Genomic DNA, 27,487 nt, shown 5'->3' on the forward strand with positions numbered 1-27,487 from the left:
TTAGCTCTGCAGAGCGACGGGTAGAGCCGCCGCCGCCTCCTCCGGCTCCCTGCGAGGCTTCTTACTGGTGAACGCCAGCAGCAGCAGCATGGGCAGGTGCCACAGGCTGCAGAAGAACAACTTGCGGGCGCTGCTGCGGTCGCCCTCGCGGTAGAAGCGGAAGGCCAGGTAGCTGATGAACAGGTTGATGGGCAGGGAGATGAGCGGGAAGGTCCAGGTGGTGAGGTCCAGCACGGGGGCTAAGGTGGACAGGCCCACCAGAGCCAGGCTGTGGCGCAGGGCCACCCGCTTGCACATGCCGGGGTGGGTGACGGACATCATGCGGTAGCCGCCGCGGGAGTAGTCCTCCCTCAAGTTCCAGCTGAGGGCGTTGAAGTGGGGGAACTGCCAGCTGTACAGGAAGCCACCCAGCAACAAAGCACCTGGGGGGGGGGGGGGGGGGAGATAAAAGGAGGAGGAAGGAGGAGAGGATTAGTGAAGCAGAGTCGGAGGGAGTCAAACTAATGTGACGCTTCTTTAGTTCATACTCAGCTGCCACATATTACACCGAGTGCTGAAATGTGTTGCAATGTCTGGATACAAGTTCCTGTTATTAATCTCACAATAAAATAAAAGACAGAGAACTTTAACTTTTATGTATTCAAACCACAAAAATAACCACTTTGCAAAACTTTGTTTTTATTCCCCCCCAAAAATACAATATTTAGCATTTTTATTTATAGTGCTTTGGCTTTTTTTTCTGAAAACAAGTTTTACTTCTCTCAGTGGGAGACATCAACACTGTGGTCTATTTAAAAAAGGAATTTCAAAATAATATTCCGAGAGCCAGAAACGTTGCCTTCTCGTATAATATTTAAAACTCGGCGTCAAAACTATTTAATGACTTGATAGACGACATGACAGTTGCCCAAAAGTGAGGCTGTAGCATGTTGATCGCCCCCCGGTGGCTGGCTGCAGTATAGATCATAAAACCCCACCTCCTCCATGTTAGTGGATGGGACATGGACCAAAGTAAAACGTCACGTTACGTTTCAGATTGCATTTTGGTTTTAATTTGATATTTGATGACGTTAGCTGGTCCGTTATAACCATTACTGGTGGTTAGCTTTGTGTTATTGCATTAGTGAGTTTTCAGAGTGCGTGTTTTCCTTCTGGTCGCGTCTGTTATGGCTGTTACTATCCTGCGTGTGCTCCGTATCGTTCAGTTTCTCTCTCTCTCCTCCACCGACTGCAGTGTTAATCATTTGATAACATGCAGTTCATTCAAAGGGCTGAGCCTCGGTGAAGACTAGATTGTGGCTCTAATGAAGAAGACCAGTTGCTATGGAATTAGTGTCTCTCCTGTAAACACAGTGATGGAATGGAATAAAAGTCTTTCAATTCATAGATGAAAAGGCAGTAAACTCAATAAACATGATGTTGAATGAGGCCACTAACGTACATATTAAGTTGAGCGAGTGCTCCTCTGGGGAATGGCAGCAACTTGAGAAAACACATTTCATACAGTTGCCATAACAGAAAACTTAAATGTGTGCAACCAACAAGCCGAGTCTCCGTCTCTTCACTTAACCGAACATTCGTCTGGCAGATGCTTTTGTGCAAAGCCACTTAGAGTAAGTGCCGTCAAACTCTGAGGGAACAAGGACAACTAACAACACAACAGGGATCCTGAGTGTAAATAAAACTTTGTGTGTCTTGTGATATCCAGTCTGGTTCGACACGTCCCAGTGAAGAGCAACAATTCACACAGAGCAGTGAGACAGTGACGTGAGAGAACAAGGGGCGGCAGCAACTGTTCATTTTCTCTATTAATTGTTTAATTGGTAACATTTTGAAAATATTTGCCTCAAAAACCCGCAAATATATTCGATTTTCTATCGAATAAGAAAAATAAGTTGTCACAATATTCTCTTTTGAGAAGCTACAACCTGTCAGATCAAAACGAAACCAGCGACTGACTCGGGACTCGACAGGTTTGGTTTGGAGGCTCAAACCCATGTGCTACTCATTCCATTTGAATGTTGGCAGTTTGTTCTAATCGTCCATTTGGTTTTATTGAATTTATAAATACTTTGAAAAGCCCCACTTCACTTTTTCATAGTCCTGAGTGGTGTTTTATTTCAAAGTGCTTGTTTCATCTCAAGTGCACGAGCCAGAGATGTTTAATTTACAATGATGTAAAACAGAGGAAAGCAGCAAATCCACCCGTTTGGTTTCTTTGCTTCATAAATGACTTCAATGTGTTGACAATGCTTCAATGGACTTAATGTTTCAGTGGCAGCATCTATGTGTGGTCGTACCTGGACTGAGACAACCCGTGGCAGCCGTCCAGCCCATGACAGGAGGAATGGCGCCCACCACCGCTCCCACCCAGGTGTTGACGATGCTGAGCCTCTTGAGAGGAGTGTAGCAGCAGGTGTAGAGGAAGATGTTGAGGGCGCCCAGGAAGCCTGTTAGCGGGTTCACCACCAGCGTGAGCAGAGCGACTCCGGGGATCCCACAGGCGAGAGCAAAGGACACGGCGTGGAGGGGACTGATGGGAGACAGAGGGAGACAGGATATGATAATCAGCTCAATCAGCACAGAAACAATCCAATATTTACAAAGGCAAGTTTATGAGATGAGAATCTGATGTTTTTTCTTTTCATATATATACAGGTTACAGTACACAAAATACAGGCAGGGACAAAAGCCTCTGATTTCCAAAGGAACTACGGAATGATGAACATCTTAGGGCTTGTGCAGGCACCAGATAGTCGAACCTGTTCTAACACACACACACACACACACACACACACACACACACACACACACAGAGACAGACACACACTCAGGCCACACACTGACAGTGAGCCGCCGTGCATGGCTGGATCTCAAAACGGGAGGCTTAGAGGAAGCTCATCTGATAAGAGTTTGTCGGGGATAAAAGTAGCCCAGCGAGATGAATAGCATGTGCACACACCAGAGATCAAACCTAGCCGAGGAAAACCGCTGTGGCTCAGGCTTTTACCCCGGATGAAGATTTCCTCATCCACCTCCTCCTCCTCCTCATCCTCCTCCTCCTCCCCTCATCTTTTATTGAAAGCAGGGATGGTCGGGTCTGGTTCAAATTCACCAGTAAATGCTCCATAAATTAAAGAGAGGGCAGATTAACATCTTGACCGAACGCAGGCCTTCTTCTTCAAAAAGCAAACAGGGCTTTTATTTTGGTGGCGCGGCCCGAGCAGAGAGATTGCTGCATTAATGTGATTAGTGGTGTTATGTCTGTTTTATGTGGGCTGAGGTGGGGCCGTGCAGGCTGGCTATGGGCCGCTGACAGTCTGGCTGTGGGCTGGCTCAGCAGGGGGGTGGGGGGGTACTGTCCTCTGCTTACAGTCGGACGCAGCCACAGTCATAACGTCAGGTGGGTAAAGTCAACACAGAACGCCAGTGAAGTCGGCAGCTGTTTAGAAAACAATCAAGGACTCGAATCCAAATGTGACACGTGAGGGATTTGACTCATTAGCTTAAAGAAACCGGATGAATCCACTTAAAACTGTTAAATAATCAAGAGGTAAAAGAGGAAGAGGTGAAGAAACTACAGAGAACTAACTCTTCTGGACTTTCCTAAACCTTGCCTACCTCACGCTGCCTTTAGAGACTAATGTAGAACTTATAGATTATAGAAACGTGAAAATACTAGACCTGAAATACAGAACTGATATCTCCCAAAATACAAATCATTTGTTTTTGACTAGTAACACAAACAGCAACATGAATCATCTAGAAAATGTTTTTCTTTGCCGCGTGTTTGCAGCAATTTGTCTGGAGACTTTAGACAAAGAAACTCAAATCCCAGACCTGAAGGTGAGTTGATGCATTTGCACTAAGAGCTGGATAATTAAATACTTATTCACAGCACGCTGCACTGCTTCATTGTTTGCTCTCCATTTGCAGCCATTAAAAAACATCATTATTTCTCCTTATTAAATGATTCAGACCATCACGATTGCAGTCCTGAAAATCAAACACATTAAAGTTGTTTTTCTTGCTATCTTTGTAAAAGAAGACAAAAGGTTAATAAACACACAGAGCTCATGAGTACACAATGGATAAGAATCCTTCAACACAACACGTATCACTTTGTCTCCAAACTGACTCACTAACCATTCCAGACTATATGACCTGATCCAACAAGGTCAACAGTCGTGACTCATGATTTGTGTGTCACACTGTCTGTCTTTAAAGAAAATGTATCTTCTGTGTTTCCTTCCTTTACGAATCTGAAAGCTATTTAGCATCCACCACATGTGGAAGCTTCAAACTCTGCAAAAAAAACCACAACTGAGGATGGGAAACTGTACTTCACATTTTTTACAGAAGAGCAATAAAAGGTGGGGAAACACTATTGTAGTCTCGACATAAAAACTGAGAAGCTATTTCAGATGCTGCTGCATCACACTGGGCAGACAGACTCCGGCCCGGGGAGGCAGATGTAGTGGAGGAACATCGTTTGGCTCATAAAAAGCCTCGTCCTGAAAACAACATGGAAAATGTGTAAAATACGGCCGTCTGACGGATTGTTTGACAGGCCGGTCCAGCCTCCCATCTGCTCGCCGACTCTACTCTACATGTGTGAGAGAGGGAAGGAGACAGGGCGAGAGACACAGAGTCTCCGTGTGTCTCGCAGACGTACAGACGCACACCTCCTTTTGTCAGCGACACACTAAAAGCCGGGGAGAAGAGGCTGTGTTTAGACAGTGAGAGAACATCTTCAATTACCAGCTCAGCAGCAGGAGAGGCCACTTTTAAACAGCATGTCAGGGGAACAGCCCTGAACTTGGGATGAGTTAGCTGCTATGACACTGACAAAGTGTTTCAGTCAGAGTGACTACGTTGCTATTAGCAGGCAAGGTGGGTGTTTAGCATACTGCTGGTTGTTTGCTCCGGATTAAAAATGAAAGAGGAGATGTGGAGCTTTTTCCTGTAAGAGAAGTAAAACAACCACATTTGGTTCATGAATCATTAAATATCAGTCTGCTGTTGAGCGGCAGGAGTTTTACAAAGATTTGTTTCGACATGGTGATGCAGGCAGTTCATTGAGTATGAAAACAGAGCTAATCTTTCATCTAAATACTCGAGGTAACGAAGTGAATGGTGCTCAAGTAACTTCAACCTCCTCCTCCTCCTCCTCCTCCCCAGCCTGGTAACAAGCTCACATTACATCTTACAGGTGTAACACAGCGGGACATCACTGCTGCCATGTATATCGTTTATTGGCAGCTACCGTCCTCGTCTTCCAGTGTCATAATGACTCAATAACTAAAGCTGCAACATGAATACAAGAATAAGAATAAGTCTCAGACAGATCTGACAGAAGGCTGAAGTTTAGGAGAAATACCTCATTCAGCTCAATCACCTCTGGATTTAAAAAAAAGGAACTGGAAACATACAAAAGGCCTCAGGCAGATGATCAGAGATCTAAATCCATACTGGATGTGTGCTCTCTAGTGTTTTATTTGTCAGTGAGCAAGGCAGCAGTAACAGAAATGGTAATTTGTTATAGTATGATTTCAGTTTGCTAGTGTTGTTTGTCTGCACTGAGCTGAATTTCAAAACATGCTGAGCTGTTTCTGTGCCTCTGGAACTCTCCAGTCCTTCGTCACGCTCTCTTTTTTTTTTTGCAATAAAACAGTACAGATGGGAATGCTACGCTAAATAGTTGATACACAACATCATGGGAAAAATGCTGTTAAATAAGCACAAGAGAGAGAGAACGCTGTACCTGATCTGTCCTCGGACGAGTGGGCGGTTCTTCGTGCGGTTCATGTTGGAGTCAAACGGCACCTCGAAGTACTGCAGAGACACAGGAACACACAAAAAGGTCAAATGCTGTTCCAGACACGAGACACATTCAGACAAGAGGAGGGAGGAAACATACTCAGTTCTTTCTCATGCCCATACTTCACATTATGTTTAATACAGCAGTGAAAACTCAGCACGTTGTGGTTTAAAACCAGGCACCATTAACCAAGGTATGTCTGTCCTTCTCTTTTTCAGATGATTTATTCCTCCATTCATTCCCTTTAGTCTTTTAAATCAGTTTCTGGAAACAAGCAGCCATTATGACACATCACACATCTTCCCTCTGCCTCCTTGCTCTCTGTTGTTAGCACAGACTTGTTCAGTCAGCTTTGTAAGAGCCGCATAAACTGTACAGGGGCAAAGCAAAGATGGGAGACTTCCACCACTTCCGCCTCTGTGAGTGTTTCTCTGCCACATGTGGAGAGAAACAACGGAAGAGGAGCCAGTCGCTCGCCCCACCACTCGGGAGAGGAAGTGGACTGGAGGTGGAAGGTGGAGGCGGCAGCAGCAGCGGCGAGCTGTTGGGTGGGAGGTGGTGCTGGTGGCGGGGTGTTCTGGGATACAACTATGTGAAAAACTACTTATACTCCTGTTTTATGATCTGTTCTGGAGGAGTATGCTTCAAAGTGCTCCCATGAGATTGGCAATGTGTGACTTAAATGCAAACACATGGGGCGCCTATATGCAGGAACTGGCTAATCTCCCTCTCCCCTCTTTGTGTGTGTGTGTGTGTGTGTGTGTTAGCGACCGAAAGTGTGTGCATTTGCCTGCCTGCATAAGAGCCTTCGACTAATGAAGAAAACAGATAAAGCTCTTAAGGCTTCAGAATATCCAGATCCATCTCTTCTGATATATGGTTCACATAAAATGTCTAATAAGCAGATAATCCACTTTTCTCTCCTTAAAGCCCAGGCCTCAGATTTACTGCACTTATGACACTGTACATTATTAAGAAAACCCCTGGTGGAAGGCACTGCATTTCATATTATATAGATTTATTTTTTATTTTGAAGAGGGTTAGGAGAGTGGGCTGCTCAGAGTCAACCTTGAATCTCTGTCCAGGTCGAATGTGTTGCTGGTCGTTTTGTTGTATTTACCATGGTTTGCATGAGATGTTATTTCCCGTTCTCAGGATTTCATTTCAGGCGAGAAATGGATCACATTTCAAATTACATTTAGTCAAAGAGGAATTGCCGTCCTCTTTTACATTGTTTTGAGGACAAAATTAGCATAAGTAATAAAAGAAACAGAGCTTTTCATGGTGGTGCCGGCCACACATTATAAAGTAGGTAAATATATCTCATTTGGCTCTTGTTCCTGCTGAAGTTGCAGCACTAAAACTCCTCAACCAACCCAAGACATTAAAAATAGCGGTGAAATAAGCTCTTCCCATGCTCCAAAGAAAATCTCCAGCTTCCCTTTTCCATCTTGGCTTCGTGGAGTTGACATGGAGCACTATCTGGCGGAGTGGACTGGGCGAGGGCAGAGCGCAGCTGTGTATGCGGCTGTGGGACCCCAAGGCCCCGACTGAGGTGTTAATTCTATTTCCTGGGTCAGGAAATGCGTCAGGAGGTCAGGGGCCGCATGAGAGAGAAATGCACTTTGTGGCCAGAGCGCTGCTGAAACAGGGCGCAGGCGGGCCGAGGGCCAAGCTCGCTGCAACTCGGCTCACATAAAACGGATCCACTCGGTTTCCAAGAACATCATTCCACATGTGAGAGAAAAAGGACCTTAGCATTGTGCCCCTACAGGATTAGAAGCCACCTGCACCATGTGCCAGAACAAAGAGGAGAGAGTCGAGTATTTCAAAACACAAGATCCACAGCACGGCCATTGTTTGGGTGAACCTGTCGTCAGTGTGTATGGATGGTTTGATGTGAACGTCCAAGTCACTCAGTCCTTCTCACTGTGTTCGCTGCCCTGTCTGTTCAGTTTGTCACATTCTGCTCGCGTTCCTCCGTCTCGGCCTTTTAAGTCGGAGCGCCTCATCTGATCTGGTTCACATCAGCCCTTGTCATTATTTCTGCCCAAACACGGCCATGTGTTACAGTGATGGCATTTAAATAATTGGGCCGTTTGTGTGCGTGCACGCCTGCTGCTACAGGTAGGTCCCGAGGTTCAGAGTGGATCTGTTTAGAGTTGATGAGAGTTTCACAGGTCCTCACCTTCATTGACTTTAAGTGATTTGACTGTGAAAATGAGTTACAGAGCATTTGGTGGATGTTTGGCAATAAAATCAATCTCCAGCAGGGAAACTTGACCAGTATTCAACAGTAGATTATATATATCATCAATAAATTCAGATAAGTGTTTGATAAAATTGTGATAATAAAACTATCCCCAAAATAATTGAATATATTTATAGGGAATGATTAAATATTCTTAATAAGTGAGCCGTTTACTATCAAAAAGGCAAATATATATAGTATTTACACTGTGTAATATAAACACTAGATCATCCAATATAAAAAAAAAGCTTAAACAAAATACAAAATTAAACTAAATGGCAAAATTATCTTTACTCTAGTATATTTAATAACAAATGTAAAACAAATCCCATTGAATTGTTTATATAACTTAATAGTTTATGTCTGACAGCTGAACAACTCTACATTAATAATAGAGCCTCTATTACAGCTTTGATCTAGGCTTTGATATTTTGAATATTATTGGTAAAAAGAGAGATAGGCCGGGAGCATCAGTTCGGATGGAGGGATTGGACATGATTTCAACAGCCTTCATCTTCAGCATGAACAACACAATGAACGTGCACAATGTTCATGCAATAGAGGCAAACAGACTTTTGTTCCTGATATATTTGTCCGCCCGCATCACTGACACAATGACAGCCTATTGAATCTGCAGGCTGTGGTGTTTGTAGAGCCGAGTGAGGCACTTTTCAAAAGGTGGCGTGCAAACAAAGCTTTGAAAATGGATCGTGCTTTAGATCCATTAAAACACTGCCTGGAACAATACCAATCCCAGCCCTATGGATCAGTTCTGGATATACACAGAGAGGTTGGAGAGAATGAACCGGAAGTTATGGCTGCTGCTCTCAATTACGGGCAGAAACACACACACACACACACAAACCCCATAACCATAGGGGCAATTATCTGCCAGATGATGAGGGCTAAAAACAGGCAAGACCAAAGTGTGAAGCAAGGAGGTGGGAGTGTTTAGTTGCCAGATCCTCCGAGCTATCAAAGACAGAGCGTGATCCAGTGCCAACCACACAGGCTCAATTGATAACAGGCTGCAGGGAGCCATTTCCTATTCTCCAGTTGAAGCTAAAGAGGATAACTTGGCTTGTATCCTGGTTTGATTTATAGTGATGCTTACCCATAAAATGTACCTGTAAATAAACAATCATTTAGTAGGACTTTAGGCGTACATTTTGGCAATGTGTGTAATTTAAAATCTTTGTCCTCCTTTAGTGCTTGTGCCTGACAGAGCCCACACGATAAGCACACCTCCTATCAGCCGGGAAAAACAACAACGGGAAGTGAGGTGAAGGTCGGAGAGGAGCGATGCAGCAACTACACACACTGTGCGTTCACTGTGTTTACTCGACACAGGCAGAGGAATACACACGGCCGAGCAGCTGGATGGCTTTGGCTCACAGGAACATCAGCTGGTCTAAACACTGCGTCTCTCTCACTCCGCCGAGGGAAACCCAGGTGCACGGGCTGAACCCCAAAACACGACCGAGTCGTCACTTGTCGGCTCGTCAACTGTTTGCACACAGCGAGCAGAGTGGCAGACTCAGACTTCCACGGGGGTGGGGTGGGGGGGTGGTGCTCCGACGCATGCGAAGCCAAGTCTACTTGAAAAACAACTCGAGAGCTCTCAAAGCCCCCTTCAACTCCAACTGTGAAGAGTCTCTGATCAGCCACTTGACAAACAAGCAGGCGCAGATTTACATAGATTAAGCCGTCGTCAGAAGTCAAGTCGACGGTTCAGGCAGACGTTCACAGCGTTTTGAAGTCGAATGAAAGAAAAGAAATGGAACAAAACAGACAACGCGTGCAACCTGACTAGTCATAACACCAACAAAAAAACGCTGGTATAGCAGATCAATGTTATTTCAAGGTGTTTGTGAGGTGGAAGTTGAGCGGCTGTTTGAACTCCAAAAATGCTATTGATGTCTCTTAAGTGAAATGAGTAGTTTTGGAGTTATGTGAGCAATGCTGTGAGTTTCCACCAGTTCCCTGAAAAACCTGTTGAACACATGCAAAGTACTTTTATTAAAGTGTGAGAATGAACCTGAATAGACTTGGAGAGATGATAAAAAACAGGTAGTAGATTAATTTAAAAGGAGCAAACATGGGATAATGTGCAGAGGTCGAATGTAGACACAAAACACTGTACATTGTAATTTGACAGCTCCCCAAAAAATGAAGCCATAGCTAACCTCTGGTAGCTGGCCAGTAAAACCCAGCCTCCTCCATGTTAGCAGATTGGATATGGGCCAAACAAAAAAGTAGAAATAAAGGTAAAATAAAAATGTCTCAAAGATGGTTTCTGTTCTTCTTACATTGAGGAACATTTAAGTTTAAAAGTGTATTTGGTTTTAGTTACTTTATGCTAAATGACACTGATTTGCAATTGGATGACCGTGGCTCCACGCCATAATCACTACTACACAGACTCTGAATTCCAAATGCAAACACAAGGTGGTAGCGTCTGTACCCGGGATGCTTCATTTACGCATAGTGGAAGGAAGCTAACACGCATTGTTCATCTTTTATAGTCTATAATTAAAAACAGGAAGCGTGCCGGAGTCTGGGATGCTGAGTATGAACAGCTGGCAGATGCTGTGGATTCTTGCCCTGTGTGATTCCTGTGCTGTGATGAAATGACAGGGGGATCAGCTGGTGTGATTAGACATGAAAAGCCAGGATTGTTTGCACTGCTGAATTCAAGAGGGTCGAAATCAAAGAAAACAGCACAAACTAAGATCAAGAAACCTCAGACCAGACATCTTTTCACAATCGAGTCCACGCTGACTCACGCATGTGTACGTGATCATTACATTTTACTTCAGACCTTCAAAAAGAATGAAAGTAGCCAAGTTGAAACAACCACCACATCATTGGTCTTCTAAAATTCCAGAACCTCTCTATCCCGCTACTATATATTAAAGTCTCCCGTTGTTCCCTCCAGGCTGCAGTACTCCGTCTGGCCAAAGAGCGAATCACGTCTTCCTTTCAGCTCGTGTGCTGAACCCACAAGTCTTCTCCGTCTCTTTGTAGTGGGCTGTGTGGAGCTGCTGGCAGCGGTTCAGCTGGCACCGCTTCCCTCTTGATTAATGGCCCGAGAGTGAGACAGTGAAGCGCTAAACTGTCCTCATGTTAATCAGCCAATTAATGCCGCGCAGAGCCGCATTACCTCTGCCCTGCCGATAATCTGTCCCGTTGCCTGTGAAGATTTGGGGAAGCTCACCGCAAGGCAGGAGCATGCTTCACCCTCGCTGCCCGGGCTACAAAGAGGGATGAAGTATGAAACTGAGAAATACAAACAAAAAAAAGGCGAAAGGTAGAGCATCATTCTTACATTTGGCTTTCTGTGTTTTTCTTCAGCTCCTCTGATCAAAAGGAGGCTGATGGCAGCTGCTGCTTTACCTCCACAAAGAAAAGTTTCTGGTGCGAATCTTAAGATAAATGAGCGTTGTCTTTTTCTGTTCTGCACGAAAGGAGCATCCTAAATCACTAATGCAGGCGAGTCTGGTGGGGAATATGTGCCTTTTGTTTAAAAAGTGATGCAGCAGTTTATCACGCGTGCCTCGAGTGTCGTATCACATCACCGTTTTCATCGTTTAAACCGTATTGTGACCGAGCAACAGTGCCTCCTAGAGAACGGGAGGAGTCAGGTTAAAAGCCAGGCTCTTGGTAGATGGCAGAAAGGATGACTTATGGACAAGGACACTTGGTCGGAACTTCGTCCTGAATGTATTTGGAGGGGCTGTGATGCTGGAACACAAATGTCAGAGTCGGTTGCTGCTAACATTCTCCTGACAGAGTTTTTCCTGCCAGAATACCTCAGGAGGAAAAAGGTGCCATGCACGTAAAAGACACCAAGACTGGAGAGCTTTTGATGATAAGAACTGCTGTCAAAGTTAAAAGCTGTTAACAAAAACCAGGGGATGTGTACGTCATGTCCTGCCTCCTCTATGCTCTACAGAGGCAACACCCCTTGTCTGAGTGTTCCAGACATTTTCCTGCTGTTGTCAACGGGTCTGATCTGAACAATCTCCGGCTGCGTTCTTCATATGTAAAGAACAAACTCCTTAGAATATTTGAACCCAATTTTTTCAAGTTCATGTCCATAAACAGCGTAAAAATGGATTTGATACAGGGTGTGCTTATTTTTATTGTTATAATTTTTTCCTTTGGGGAAATGGGTTTTAAATAATGATCCTAATTTCACAAAGTGGTTTGATATCATTTTCCAGAAACCCAGACATTGGGTCAAACTGGCTGACACGTTCATTTTCATTCCACTGTAAACATCAACTGAGCAAACAAGACAAATTCCTTTGTTGGAGAACTGGCCGACCATATCTCCAGTCTCGGCCTGATAAGTTAACGCTCTTACTAATGAGGGTACTTCCCTCCAGTTCCTGATCACCACGTACTGAGCACACACGTAAGTGCTTTCTATTCAGCCTCGCATACTGTGGGAAAACCATATCAGGGAAATGCTCAACACATAGAACCGGCCTGTGTGTGTGGCCAATTGTTTTAAGAGAAATAAACAGTCCTTTCCGCCATCGGTTGGCATTTGCTAATAACTGTGAGGGTGCGACTGACATGACAAGCAGTTTGAAAGCCTCTCGACAGTTTAGGTGCCGTTGAAAACGAGGCATGTGCATGTCGATGTGTATGTTCGAGGGAATGTGGGTGTTTAGATTCTTTGGTCCGCAGCTGTGTCTGACCACAAGGAGACTGGAATGAGTGTGTATGTATGTGTGTCAGCTTTAATACAACTCCGATAGGGCTGCTGTTGAAGATTTCTAAGAAATGTAGCCAGTGGACGTTGGAAGTGATAAGCAGCAGCCGCTTATGAAGGCCCGCACTGTTCTCTCGAACATGACAGCAGCCATCAGCACCTCTGGAATATTTGTATTTGCAGCGGTGACCCAGAGCAAAATCCCCCCCTTCATCTCGGCAGGCTCCCTCAACAAGCCTTTCAAATCAAAATGAGGGCCCCAGAAGAGGACGGCAGGCCAGTGAGGTCTGGAGCTGTGTGCAGCCAGTGTTTTAGCCCCTCACTCACAGCACTACCTTATAAAGAAATACAATTTCAATTCTGGAAGAAGGTCAACTACCTATTAATCAAATAAGTCAAGTTGGTGGAGAATAACCGCTCTCTAAACAGCTTTACCACAAGATGCCGATCATAACATGTACTGCAGAGACTAAAACAGACATTTTCAAAGTTTAAAACCAATGGCTTTCACAGGGTCATGTTTTCACCTCTTTCCACCAAACTGGGAAAAGGTGCAGTATGTTTAACAGAGGAACTCATTCAATTTTGTGTGAATCTAGATAAGAGGGTTTAACATAGTTCTATAGTATATGTTATCGGCTTTACATTGTCCTATCAGGTTCTCCCACTCGAACATGTTCTGTAAACCGGACGTCTGATAACAGATGCAGCTCAAAGTGGAGCCGTGCAGAGCTGTTTAGTTCAGGGACAAGGAAAAAAAAAAAGAAAAAGGAAAGCTGTCGAGCTTTCTTCCTATAATCCAATGCAAAAACTTTTCATGTCGATATGGAGTCTTTGTCTCTTTAACTACTAACAGATTGAATCACATCCTACAGAGCTCCAGAGTTACCTTCTTCTTGACCCAAATACAAAAAGACAGAGCACAGGGTTAATGTCGAGGTTCCTCTCTGATCTAACCTCAAGAAGAAGAAGAGGAGGTTGAGATGATCTTCATTCAAACACTAACCCTATTCAAACAGTTGAATTTCCTTATTAGTTGTGGTTTCCAACCTGTAAACTCTGTTTAAAACATCTCCTGTTGTGCTAACCCTCTCTTTTTAGTGTCATACTTGACGGGACACAGAATAAGTCTGAACAGTGTTTATCTGGAGGCAGAACACGAGCTGACAAACCCAACACAAGGGAGCAGATGGTAAACAGTGGCAAAAAAGCAGCAGGGTAAATAATTTATCCATGAGTTTCAATCTCGTTTGCCGGAGCAAATGGGAGGAGACCGTAAGAAGAGGGTAACAAAGTTCCTGTCAGAGTCAGTCGTCCTCCGCCGCCAGACCCTCGCCCCCCCGAGACCCATCCCTTTCCTCTGCCATATTCTCCGTATCCTCTCGCCTCCCTCGCTATCCTCTCAAGTGGAAAAGCAACCAGTTAGCTCTTCGACGGGTTCCAGGAGTGAGCTGTCAACCATCTGTCCCCTCCGAATGTAACAAAAATTCTTTCTGTCAGGATGTGGCAAGTCACAGCTTCCAGTGTGTCTGAATGGGGGGGGGGGAAGTAAGTGCTGGCACAGTTCCTCCGAGAGAGGGTCGCGAGGATTGGCACAAATAAAAAGAGCAACACTGCTTTGCATGAGATTATTGACAAAACACTGAAGCACAGTGAATACGTCTGTCATCTAAATATATATGATGTGTCATTTTACAGGTTTATTTGTTATATAACAAAAAATGGGGTGACAAATTTAGAGAACAGCTCAACCTTATCACTGCATGTGCTTCAAGAGAGTATTATGTTTGCTTTACAGTATACTACATAAAAGCCTTGCATCTTAAACAAAGAGCCATTTGAACGTGGTTAAGTGCCATTAAAACTGTGGGATAGTGAAATTGGAGCCATTTCTTTTCCTCACCATTCTGTCTCTCCATAGGCAGTTACTACAACAGAAGCACGGGTAGAAGTGCAAAAGCATGAGGACCCCCCACTCAACAGTGCGACAAGCACAGCTCAGACGGCAGAGATGTTTAATCCCCAAGATCTGGGTAAGTCAGACCAGTGGAACTCAACCTTTGAGTCGCTTCCCACCACTGTAATCAGGCTTGTTTTTCCAAGGTCTTTGTAGCAGCAGCTCATGTGCACATAGATTTTGAGTGATTAATTCCTAGTCTAAAATATGTGACCTTATTATAAACATATATTATGTTTTATTTTTCTCCACAACCATTTGGCGACCTCCAAAAATTATCTACTGACCCCCGTGGGAGTCGGGACCCCCAGGTTGAGAAACAGTCACAAACCCACCAGTGTAACCACTGCACCCAGCTGTTTATCATTTTCATATTGATCAAAGTTGTGTGGGTGTAAAATGAATAGGTCCACAGTCGTGGTTACTTCCTGCTACTTGAACGAGGGACTGCACAGTGACATTATTGTGTTCAGGGTGAAAACACACATGTGGGGCTTTGAGGTCTTTGTTGTGCGAGCGTGGCTGTTGTGTAGGAGGCAGATAACACCACAAGGAGTGAGTTGTGAGTCTTTGCTGAATTGGGTCTAAAGCATCACACAAGGTCTCTTTCATATCACAGCCCAAAATGTTTATGAGATGGAAAAATAAAATGCAGTTTACCTTCACCCAGTAATTTAGGGAATGTAAAAACAAAACAACAACACATGACTTAATGACAGAAGCCGCTTCAAAGCAGTGTCAAGTTATACAGCCTCACTTAAAGGGGATACGTCAGTTTTGTTTAAGGGCTGACAATGCTGCGATGTTTCTGCTGGCCCCGGGCTTACAGGAGCCATGGTAATAACAGAAAACAGTTATTAAGACATCCAAGCATAAACACAGAAAGACAACAAAGTGAGGCTTTGCAATCCCTAAGAGATCCAGAAGCATTACCTTGTGTAAAGAGGAGACACAAATAGGTACAGTTTAAGTCTGAAAATCTTTTAAACTAGCTGCAGTTTCTCCAGTTAAACCCGAGACAGGCGTGTTCAGAGCCAATCCAGCAGGATGATTTTCTCAGACACGAGAAAGGAATGAGTGGTGGCGAAGAACAGGTGGAATCGACATGTGGACATGGAAAGTAATACTATACTCAACAAGAGAGACAAAGGCTATACTATAGACGTTGTATGACACTAAAAAGCTTTATGTGATGTTAAAGAATCAGTTCAGTGTGCAGGAGTCAATGCAGAAACGGAGATAAAGCAAAACCTTACAAAAATACTACAAAATCACCTCTAAGAGTCTTCAAAAAATGCCCAAAAGTCTGTCCTGACACGAACTGAGAACATTTTTTAAATAGTTATAACTGTCACGACAATAGAGACTTTAATGAGACTGTTATGAGCTTTATCAACTTTTTGAGATAAGCCGTGGTATAGCATAACAAAGGTCTTGGTTGGCAGTTGAGATTAAGGACATATTGTCTGTATAATAACGAGTTGAAAAGAAAACAAGATCCCGTCTTAAAATTTAAGTTATAAGAGAGAATCTCTTATAACTTAAAATTCTCTGAGGATCTCTGAGGATTAGTTTCAATAGACATGAACTACAATGAAAATATAATTGTTCAGAATAACCTTTATTTACAGTCTAGAGGGGTTTAGAAACCCTTACTTATGTAGAAAGAAAGATGTTATGAAAATAAACAAAACAGTAAAATTGTCCTCATGTGTCAATTTGCCTAAAGAAACGTGACCAGCTGACCACATGAAATGCTAATCTGGTTTAATTAATCCCGCCACAAGCGAGATTTAAGATAATAAGTCCCTCATTCAGCAAATGAGGAGATGAAAAGCTTAATGAACTAACCCTTGATCCTGCTAATCAGTTGAAAAGTTTAAAACTTATATATCTCATAGAAATTTCCCCTGAACCCCAATGAGACAAACTTAATTTCAGGCCAAACAAGTAAATCTAAAAATGTTTACCTATATTTTGAGTTTGTGATATCCACCCAACACTCGGTAAAAGTCTTGGTCCTCGTTGGTAACCATTTTGCTTTCCGGCTATGATGCTCTTGCCCCCGAAGCTTCTAGGTTTGAATAAAATTAGCATGCAGTGTTGGCTCACGGGCATAAACAGGGCTGCTTTTGTTAATTATCCACGGATCTCAGTATTACAAAGAGTGTTCCTTACTTGCCTTTGGCCAAGTTACCTCCAGATAGAGGGTAGAACTTTCTTGAGTTCCATTAAAGAGAGAAAAAACTGTACAATCAACACATATACATAAATGTTAGTTCTTTAAAACGTAGATACCCTAAACAGATGTACTTTCCTGAAATAAAATTTAAGTATTTCTCTAATCATCCCTTCATTAACATTCATTTCTCCACTCGTTCATTGTTTAGCTTCTGTAAAACAAGCCTCACATGTACAATTATCTCTTTACAGAGGCAGGGCGGCCAAAAAACGTATAAAACAAGGTAACTATGATGTTCCAGCTCCACACATGACAGAGGTCTAGTTCATGAAATTTGTTGTTCACCTCTCTGTCGCTGACTTTAATGAAATACAGTGCCACGAATCAAAACACAATGTGTGTTCATCTGACTATCGTTAGCCTCACAATAGGCGTTTTGCGTTACTGCCCAGGCATTGCACTTTCCTGTCATAATAATTTAACTTTCTTATTTTGTATAATGGGTCATTTTGAGCTGCTCAACTAAACAAAAAAACATTCGAGGCTTGGCAAAACACAGCGATATTACATCCACTGTATAGGCATGCAAACCTCTGGCCCCACTCTGCTAATTTCAAACAGTGCAAAGGGCTGATGACTAACAGAGAGGGCCACTTCCAAGACGACTACGTCTTCAGCCATCCCGTCCACAATCCACTTCAGCGTGACATTAGTCCCAGAGAGACGGTTTGTCCTCTAGACTGAGTGTCTCTGTTCACTGATACCTTCACTGTGAATCCTGGAGGGGCTGACGTGCCTCTTCTTAACTGGAAATGAACACTGAGAAGAAACTGGGAAAATCTGTCCATGTTGGTGTTGTGAGTGTCTCAGATTCAGAGAAACACAGTCCTACCCTGTTGGCCATAGATGTCTCCTACTTTTCACCTGCTGAAAACTCCAGCAACAACTAGAATGGCACCAAGTGAAGTTCATATGTCCATCAATTTCTAACATCCCTTTTAAATTACACACCAAATACACCACGTTTGCTCTATTCTTCCACCAAGTTTTGTGGAAAATCCACTAAATAGATTTGTGTGATCCTGGTGAAAACATAACCAGGTAATCAGGTTTATGTAACAGCACTAACTCAGCTTGCATGAGTCTGTGCCCAATGCAGAGTGAGGTGTAGAAAGGTTCACTGGTGCCAGACAGTGAGGTGGGTGGTTTCAGCCTTCTGACTCAAGCTTCAACGGAGTCTGCATCTCGCCCTGTAGGTCACTGAAGCCCATAATCACAGTGTTTTGTGAAAAACTAAAGGCTAATCAGGGAGGTGTTGAGGAGGGGCCCCACCTGCCCATCAGTCAGTCATGTTCTTTCCCTCGGGTGAAGGCATCTCCATTGTGGTGAGGTGTGGTTGCCCAAACAAGCCACGACATTGAAAGCTTAGAGAGACACTTTGCGTGTGAGCAGAAGTGCATCTCTCTCTCTCTCTCTCTCTCTCGTGTGATCTTAACACAAAGATGAAGACGTGTTGTGGACACTGTGTTGTGTTACTCTGCTTTTGAAGTGAGGACACCCTGTACTTGTAAACGCTAGAGTTTGGGATCAAAAGGAATATGTAGTTTAAGCGGAAATGTAATGTACATGTTGTATTTTGATCCAATTCAAAAGATTTAGTGGTAACCAATACAGATTCCACGATTCTTGATTTCAATAGCATATATTTATTTATTAGAGTAACCTGTTTTACATATGGATTGTTTAAGATTAAGCTGTGGCTCATTGTATTATATATTTGACATGGCTTGATAAAACATATTCATGAATTTTGTGACCAATTATTAAAAGCAGATACTGAGAAAGAACTTTCTTTGCCGCGTTTAACCAGTATTTCTCCAAATGTACTCGACTCAGTACTTGAAGTTTATAGTATTAGTGACATAAGATAATGAATAAAGGAGCCACTCAAGTGCAACACTGATGCAAGTCTTCTAAAAAGGCTGTAAATTAAACACACATATACACACACACACAAATTCATTATTATTAACATCCCAGTATTTAAGCCTGCCTGGCAACAGTCCTTGCTCTCGCTTCCCCACAGGCGTTATCTCTGGGGGGTTTCAATAGTTGGATTTACCCTTCATGACTTTATCAGAGGAAAGCATCTGTCTCCCATCTGAGGCTGCGAGAGACCCAGTTGTACAGTTTGAAACGGATTGGCACCCCCGTGGTTGACGGAGACAAAAGGCTCTAAAGAAATTAACTATTAAACAGGGCTGTCTGGTTAAATATTCATTTTAATCCTGCACCAAAGGAGAGATACCCATCGTGTCCTTTTCGTGCCATCTCGATGGGCAATTAAAAAAGGAATTTCCATCCCTTCATCCGCGCTCGGTACAGACAATCAAAACAAAAAGTGAGACAACTATCAGTGTCAAAGATCAGCTCGGCCCTTTTTTGTTTTAACTAAGCTGCTGGAAAACAAGATCCCGAGAGCAGCATCTGCACAACGGGGGGAGGGGGGATCCCAGTCGAGTAAAATGGACCATCGGGCTTAGTTTCTAATGTGTTTGACCTTTAACTCAAAAAAGACACTCCACAAAAAAATGACCAACATGTCGTCCTTTGATAAGTCGAGCTGCCTGACAGTATCTTTGAAGCTTTCCACACACAGGAAAAACAAATAGAGTACCCCCTCATTGGGGCCATTTTGAAAGACACCCACTGCAATTCATCAAAAGGGATTCAATGGTGGGGGGGTAATTTTCAATAAAAATAAACTGCACATAATAGACGGCAATGTCATCACGCAGGAGGTATTCAACGGTGCCCATTTGAACCCGTATCTTCTGTCGCTGCTTCTCAGCAGGCAGCAGATACAAATCCACTGGAAGGATTTCACCCTCTTTGAAGAGTGCACTGGTAAGAGGGGCTTCGGTGGCTGTGAGGTCCTGTTACAACTAATGATTCCCTCCAGAGGTACCATGCCCTGCGAGGTACCCCAAAGTACAACATGAGGAGCCCAATTCTGGAAAATTGCTTAGGCAGCCTTGACTGTGAAGGACCATCGAGTAGGACAACTACCGAAACAGACATATAGACGTCATCGGCAAAGAGGAAGATAATCACGGACGACCATCTTAGAACTAAGAGGAGTACACCGAATGTACACTGTAGAAAAGTACCTACCGAAGGCAATGTCTGCTTATGGCCATACTTACTACCTTTGGAAATTATATTGGTCAAGTACAGACTTGATAACGTGAATTAAAAAACATTGACAAATATCCACAGCAGAAAGAATCTCATAAAGAAAGTATTCCACACAAAGCTCACTGTATGTCTTGCTGCCCATGTTGTGACGTTAACACCTTTACATTGAAACTACATGCTACCCTGTGAATTGTGGGTTGGCTCATTATTTGGAGCTTTTTCTGATTACTTTCTTAGTTCCCAACAATAGTAGATGTCATTAAAGCACAGACTCAGTTAATAAACTTTCATTTCCAATTAGACGTGCTGCTGTCCAGAGCTATAACAAGAAAATATGTCGCAGCCCTTATACTTTCTGACTGCAGTAATACAAACACTGTTATTCAACCAAGTGTGACTTTCACTGAGACCGGCCCATAAATTAGCATCACTAAAGTTAAAAAACACACAGATTTATGGAGAAAACTAGATACGCCTTAAGGGATAATTTAATATGTATAACAACATGAGGGAATTTCCAGTCTCGATTTAGATCCAAGTTCACATGGCAGCGAACCAATCTGACCTCCAAACACTTGGGTAAATATGATTAACAAGATGACTGCCACTGCAAACAACATAAAGACAGAGATCAGAGATAAAGACATAAGCTGCGAGAACAAGCCTGCATTGTACGAGCATGTGCTTCAGACAGTAGACTGTGATGTCAGCGGAGTTTGATAATGCTTTTAAAGTTGAAAGTATGATCTTCAGCTATGAGCAAAGAGTTTGAATACTACACTGTGTTGTCAGATTCAAAAAAAAAATAATAGTCAACAGCTACGAATTTGAATTGATTCCTATTATTCTGCGGATCATCTGTACACAAGTTAAGAAACAATATGTCACAACTGGTTAATGACCTCCCGGTTACCAGGAGATCTAGGATTTTAAAGAATCCTTGTAAACCAAAGTATCTCTGCTTTTGAAAGGTTTAAAAGAAGTATATCAAACATGTTATCATCATGTTCTGATAACACACGATTGGTCATGTACCTGTGCACTGGATGATTATGACCAGGATGAACTCAGAAGGAAACACGCAGGAGGGTAAATAATGCATGCCTGCACAGGACAGGAGAGAAGGGTGTAGCTCGGAGTGGAAGGGCAGGATGGGCTGGGGGCTTGTGGGGGCTCGCATCTGCGTGCCAGCCTCGAGACAGCTCACCACAGGAGATACTCAGACACAAAAGCTCGCTGTCACCGTCACAAGAATACAAATGACACGAGGCAGCCGCAAAAACAAAACAGCCCGAGAGTTCATCAGAACTAACACGCGAGCAGACACGGTGTGCCTTACACTACCAGCTGCTGTCAAAATAGCCGAGCGGTGCTTATTTGAGTGTAAAAGGCCACATCGGGTCTTGGTTGCACCGCAGGGGACCTCAGACTTCCCCGGGGTCTTTAAGGCTTCAGCCTTTAACTCTCATCTGACCCAATTATCCAATTAGTCGAAGTAGTGGCCAAACTGGAAGGTGATGACGGCTGGAACACCTGCAGAGGTTGTGCCTGGTGTGGGGCCCAGGGGGCATTGAGACCTGCACTTTTTTCATTTAATGCTACCTAGTTCAACTCTGTCCTGCAAGAACAGAGGGGACTCTGTTTTGAAAGCTAAGGTATGGCCTTGACCAGGCTGAGCTATTTCTAGGTTCTCTACAGAGTAATGCCTTTTACGCTCGAACACCTCTACAAAGGCTTTTAAGGCTGGATGAGCAGCAAGTTGGAGGCAGAAGAAAAAAACAACGAAGAAGCTCAAATGTTCTTGCGTTCGATGCATTGGAGTCACTTGGACTGGGAGATGAAATAATTACATCCCTCAGCTGTTAGACTTGATTATCTTCTGGAGACAGCAAGACGGAGATGACAGCGTTACGGTTTTGGACTGCGGCGTGAAACTCGAGACGTTGACTTGCCATTGTTACGTGACTCCAAGTGCTTACATCTTTCCGACAGTTTCCTAAGTAGAGTTACATTTTGAAAAGAAACCACAACGTTTCTGTTTGCCCTACGGGCGCTTCCCGATGGGACAAAGAGCAGCCTTGGCTTTTGACAGCTCCACTGATGGCCTGGCTGCCACTTTCAAGAGCCAAAGTATTTTTCACCCCCTCAGGACATTTTCCTCAAGGTAATTTGACAGTTGTGCGGTCTCCTGTTCGCACACTCCCTTTTAGAAGCAGAGAATTATGGATTTGGGGAGGAGCGGCACAATCCATAGGTAGTGATCTTCGTTTGTCAGGGATCTGTTAGATGTTTCATATAAAAAGACATCTAGCTTTGATCAGAACCAGCCACACTAATGCACCAGTTCTTTAAGATGAAAGGGAGGGAAAAACCCTGGCATCAGATCTGAAGGTCGGATGTTTTCCTTCACCTTTCCACTTTTTTTTTACAGGATTATGAAAAACAAATGGATGAACAAAGTGTTGAGATCACACACACGCAGGAGAGGGTGTGTCTCTGACAAGAAGACCTGACAGACAATCCTGGATGTGTTAGTACTGCCACAGAGGCAGTGCAACAGGCAATTACTTGTCACACATGACAGCCCCCGTCCTTCTGTGTGTGTAATTACACCGAGGAAAATGACATTCTTCTCCAAAACAAAGCAACACAAACAACTTCTCTTACATTGTATGCTTACAGACATATACTTTCCATACCAGACAAGCAGAGGCAGACAGGACAATACCAACAATACACAAGTTTACTTTGTTAATGGTGATGATCGTTTGACCTCTTTAATGAAAGAATGGAGCCCTCGCATGTCTTTGTCTTATAACTCACTTCAAAGTCGGCCGTGCTTGAAGACATGTGGCTAATTTGCCTGAAACAATACTCCCATCTCAAACTCTTGTCAATTACGGCCACGATGACACACAGCACGTAGCCACAGAGTAAGAGGGAACGAGGAAGCAGAATGGATCTGACTTGTGTGAACGCTCGGGCTCGCATACCAGCTACTAGCCACAAAAAAGGAGTTCTCGGTCTCAGACGGCGTAAACGCTGATGACTTTCAGCCAAGGAGACACAAGGCCATTTGTGAAAACAAAGAGAAATGTTGAAGTGATATTCCATCAGGATCTCTTTTCTGTTCACTTAACATTTATCTGCAGAAACCATGTGAAGCATTCCCGAAAATACCATAAATCCTACCAAAGCAAACTTTAGCCACATGTATAATAAACTTTGAATCTTCATCTTTTCACTCACGCTCAAACTTGTCATATTGCTCCTTTGATATCATCTGAGGGGTTTCATGACTTCACCCTACTTTTGTATAACTGTTATAAAGTGAAAATATAAAATAAAATCACTTAAATATATTATCTTTGATTTGAACCAGCTTAATTTGTTATATTTTTTGCAAATTTCCATTATTTGTCTTAGAAAATGCTTTTCTTAAAATGCGGGGCCCCGTTATAAAAAGCATGGAAAAGATTTACTTTTCCAAAGTGACAGAACTCCTTGAATACACATTTTTCCTGCCGGTTTTCACACTTGTCTAATTGGGACAACACCTGCGGTGACCTTTGCCCACGCTTCACCTTTACTGTAGGTGTGTAACCACACCTGGATGGAGGAAACCAAGACAGAGGCACTGCCAGCCACATAACACTGTTTCTATGAAATATGAAGTTATGTCATACCCTAAGCTCGTGCTGAGTTAGTGGACAAAATGAAGAGTGACGGGCCTGATGTGAGGGTGAGCCCACAGATTAGGGAACACCCAGGGTTCGAACAGGGGCTGCCGCCTCTTACATCACTCAGCGCTCTGAACGCCTTGGAGCCTGAGTCGGGGCGACTCTCCTCAGCACGAGGAGAAGGGGACATTTTTCAAATACCTGAAGAATATTTACACACCTGCTCAGTGTGCAGTAGAGGAATCGGGGCAGAGCTCTGTTTAACGCCACGGACCAGACCACACAATTTTAACTTGAGCACTGATTGACACTATTCAGGCCTGACAACAATAACAACATTGTGTAAACATTTGCACATGCGTATCCATAGAGACAACCCCCGAGGTGAAGCACAGGGGGGGCGGGGGGGGTCGACTGCACCTACGTATTTGACAGATGCAAGTTCAGGTCAAGAATGATCGCTGTTTGAACAAACCATGCGTGGGCTGGTGAGGCACTTCATTGTGTTGTAAAACAAAGACACACAAAGTGCACAACATGCCCGTTGATGGTAGGCTTGGGTAGCGGGTTTGAGGATTTGCCCCCGAGGCCAGGAACCTGCAGTGTAATCATGATCGCTGCCAAATTACAGGCCAAAGACACAACTTAGAAGAGTTCAATCCACGGCTGAGGGAGAGGTCACCTATTATACTAATATTCTTAAGTCACAGAGCAAATTCCAGTGCACAATGTCAACACTAGACGGCAGAGGGAGGCCCTACTTATTCCAGGTATTTTAAGTGTGTAGTTGCCCGAGCTCCCCTTTGTCTTTAGCTTCAAAAAAAGCTTTCAGCAGGGAAATAATAACAGTGTTACAGTTAGCTCAATGCATTTTTGAGCTGTGCAGCAAAATAGGAATGTCGAGTGGTTAAAAAATTGATGTGTTCTGGGACTCTTGGCCCTTTCTAGTGGGTGGGTGTGTCTGTCAACAAGAACGTTCATATTTATAAAACACGTCAACAAAAATCTGCTACACTGACATCGCTCCAGCTCTGTGACTAGTCGTTGTTACGCTCCGTCCAAAAGGAAATTGGTTTTTAATAATAAACAGATTTAAGGCCAGAAACATTTCAAGTGTTTACTGCAATTCTTGAAACGATTACACAGGCCGGGTGTTTAATATTTCTTGCCTTATGCCGTCTTTGTAGTTTGAGTCAATCAGCTGTTGTTAATCATACATTCATACAAAGTTGACAGTTTATTAGATACACAGGGTTTATTATAATCCTGCTGCAATTACCATCCTTGTGAAGCCTATAATGTTCCATCGTTGGTGACCTTGTGTTCGAGAGATGCTGATATAAACTCCATGATCACATAATGAGGGTTTTAATGAGGTGAGCAACAAGCTAAAGGCCAAACACATACTAATTCAAGAATGCTGAGGTAAACATGCAAGCCCTTGTTCTGAGGATAACTGACCTGGTTGATGGAGTTGGCAGTGCAAGAGGCCAAGCCTGTTCCCAAACAGGCCACGAAGAAGATGAATGGGTCAAACGGCACCGGAGCCATCGCATAGCCAGCTGCTGCAGTTGTAACCACCAAGCCTGGAACCATCAAGCAAGAATATTATAAAGGGAACGTAAAAGTATTAAAAAAAGTAAACAGCACCTTAAAATGCATGCTCTGTGTCTGTAGAAGATCTATTATCCTAGTATCAATATCTCTCTAAATAGTTAATATTATGGCCTGTTCAATACCTGTGAGTCTGATTTTGGCCAGTTTGGCGTAGATATCCGGTAAGTCGGCCATATCCACCTTCACCTGCTTCCACTGTCTGTCCAGACGAGCCTCCCTCGCCTCCTCCGTCTCCACCTGGATATGTGGAGTCTCATCTGAAATCCCAGCTGTGCCGGACACCGAATCTTTCTGCGCAGCCACATCTGCTGCAGCTGGGTTTGCTTCAGGCTGCGTCTGACTGGTGACATCCTCTACCTGTGGCACAGGGCCTGACACCACAGGAGCAATGGTTGGTATTCTCTCCACCTGCCTCTCAATGCTGTCATCTCTCTCATCCACAATGGTCAGGACCGGTGCCCGCTTTGGGGTGGCACGTTGAAGAAGCTCACTGTTGTTCTTTGCTACATACTGAAAGGAAACCAGGGGATAAATAACTGTTGTACTAACAACAAGCAACAGGTTATCTTTCCCTAAAATCTAAAAACAATGAAATATTAAGACCAATGAACGCTACCTGGCGTTTAAGGAAGCTGAGCTGCTGATAGGTCAACCACTTTGATGGATCTCTCCTGTGCAGCTGGATAAGGCCCCGGGCCGTCTGATCACATCGAGGGAGATGTTGAGCCAATTTCTGTTTCACACTAGCCCCGATCAAACCTACAGGACACACAAGACAGGAAGCATTGTTATCAGAGTCAATACTTTTGTTTCAGTTCTATGAAAAACATAGATACAACAAAATAGAAACCAATGAAAACACTGATTCCCATGATGGTCCTGGCCTTTCCAGATTAAAATTTTGATGACAAGAAGGAAGCTTTTGAAACAGGCCCATTTTCTGTTCTCTTGAATGACAGTATACATTTAAAATGTTTTGAATCTACTCTTGTACTAAATACTCTTGTCTTTATCTTTAACAAAGCTAATTCCTTGAATGTGAAGACCTACTTGGCAATAAACTGCATTTTGGAGATGATAACATGATAATAATACATCTCCACTCTTCCCATTTCGTCATTTTGATTGTGCTGTGGTATAACAACACGGGGTTCCTGACAATAATAAGCCTCAGTGAAGACAGAGTGCAGATGTGTGTCATGTTTTTATGGGGAGGGGGGTTGTGTGTTTTGTTTCTTTTCTGGTTTTGAGTTATGCTGTGATTGTTGTCTTGTTGACAACTGAGCTAAGTGGCTATAAAGTTCCCAAATTACTTAACTATTAAACTTAACACACACACCCATGGTAGTTTTCTATAGAACACTTAACTCAAACAAGTGTTATACCACTAATTTGAATGAATATCATCTTCCTTGAGGTTATAATGTTCAACTTCTGATGAAACAGTTTAGAAAAAGACTTGATCTCACGTTAAAGGTCAATTCACTCAGTTCATTATTCTACATCATGCTCGTATGATTGCATATAAAACATGTACAGTAGTGAGGATACACTGAAATGTCCCAGCAGTTCAAGGAAGCGGAGGAAAACACCACCTTAGCATAACGAAAGCATCAATAACAACCTGGAATACTTTACTACATTAGTCTGAAGCTAACTGTTCCTGCTGGTAGAAAACACAACTTGATGATAACACAGCTTCCAGGCTTGAAGAAGTGAAACCCGGTCAGTAACCGAGTTGTTTCAGTCTCTGCAGATGTGGCTGACTTCTGTTTAAGGTCACTGCCTCCTGCCAAACATTCCCACCGGTTAGCCACATGCTAACCTAGCCTGCTAGCTTCCGCCTTTAGCTTTAGAGGCTGTTTCTTGCGAGCGAACATTTAAAACGTCTCGAAAAAGCAACGATGCGCCGGAGGAAGAAGCAGAAAACCTTCGGGTACCTGACAGCCGGCTACACGGCGTTTTATACATGTTCTCCGATCATTCAGCCGGCTCCCGTCCGGTCCCCTTCACATGCAGCAAGCCGCCATTTTGACCTCGTTGGGTAAGGGAGAAGCA

The 27,487-nt window shown here is 43.5% G+C and overlaps 1 protein-coding gene across 1 annotated transcript; it reads right to left on the minus strand.

Annotated features, from left to right (window-relative positions):
* On the minus strand, nt 1-27,487 carry LOC128427246 (protoheme IX farnesyltransferase, mitochondrial). Its single transcript, XM_053414338.1, has 7 exons — nt 27,370-27,487; nt 26,046-26,188; nt 25,552-25,939; nt 25,274-25,398; nt 5,765-5,835; nt 2,301-2,533; nt 1-422 (listed from the first exon to the last, which is right to left on the minus strand). Exons 1-7 carry the CDS (start codon nt 27,398-27,400, stop codon nt 1-3), a joined length of 1,413 nt encoding a protein of 470 aa, XP_053270313.1. The 5' UTR covers nt 27,401-27,487.

The sequence above is a fragment of the Pleuronectes platessa genome, chromosome 21, assembly GCF_947347685.1.
Source record: "Pleuronectes platessa chromosome 21, fPlePla1.1, whole genome shotgun sequence".
NCBI classification, from domain to species: domain Eukaryota; kingdom Metazoa; phylum Chordata; class Actinopteri; order Pleuronectiformes; family Pleuronectidae; genus Pleuronectes; species Pleuronectes platessa.

Bases quoted from the DNA above. Each gene is read 5' to 3' on its own strand.
- LOC128427246 (XM_053414338.1), bottom strand. From the start codon at position 27,400: ATGTATAAAACGCCGTGTAGCCGGCTGTCAG. The intron at 26,189-27,369 runs GTACCCGAAGGT...TGTGTCCTGTAG, and splicing joins GCCGTGTAGCCGGCTGTCAG to GTTTGATCGGGGCTAGTGTG. The intron at 423-2,300 runs GTACGACCACAC...CCCCCCCCCCAG, and splicing joins CACGGGTTGTCTCAGTCCAG to GTGCTTTGTTGCTGGGTGGC.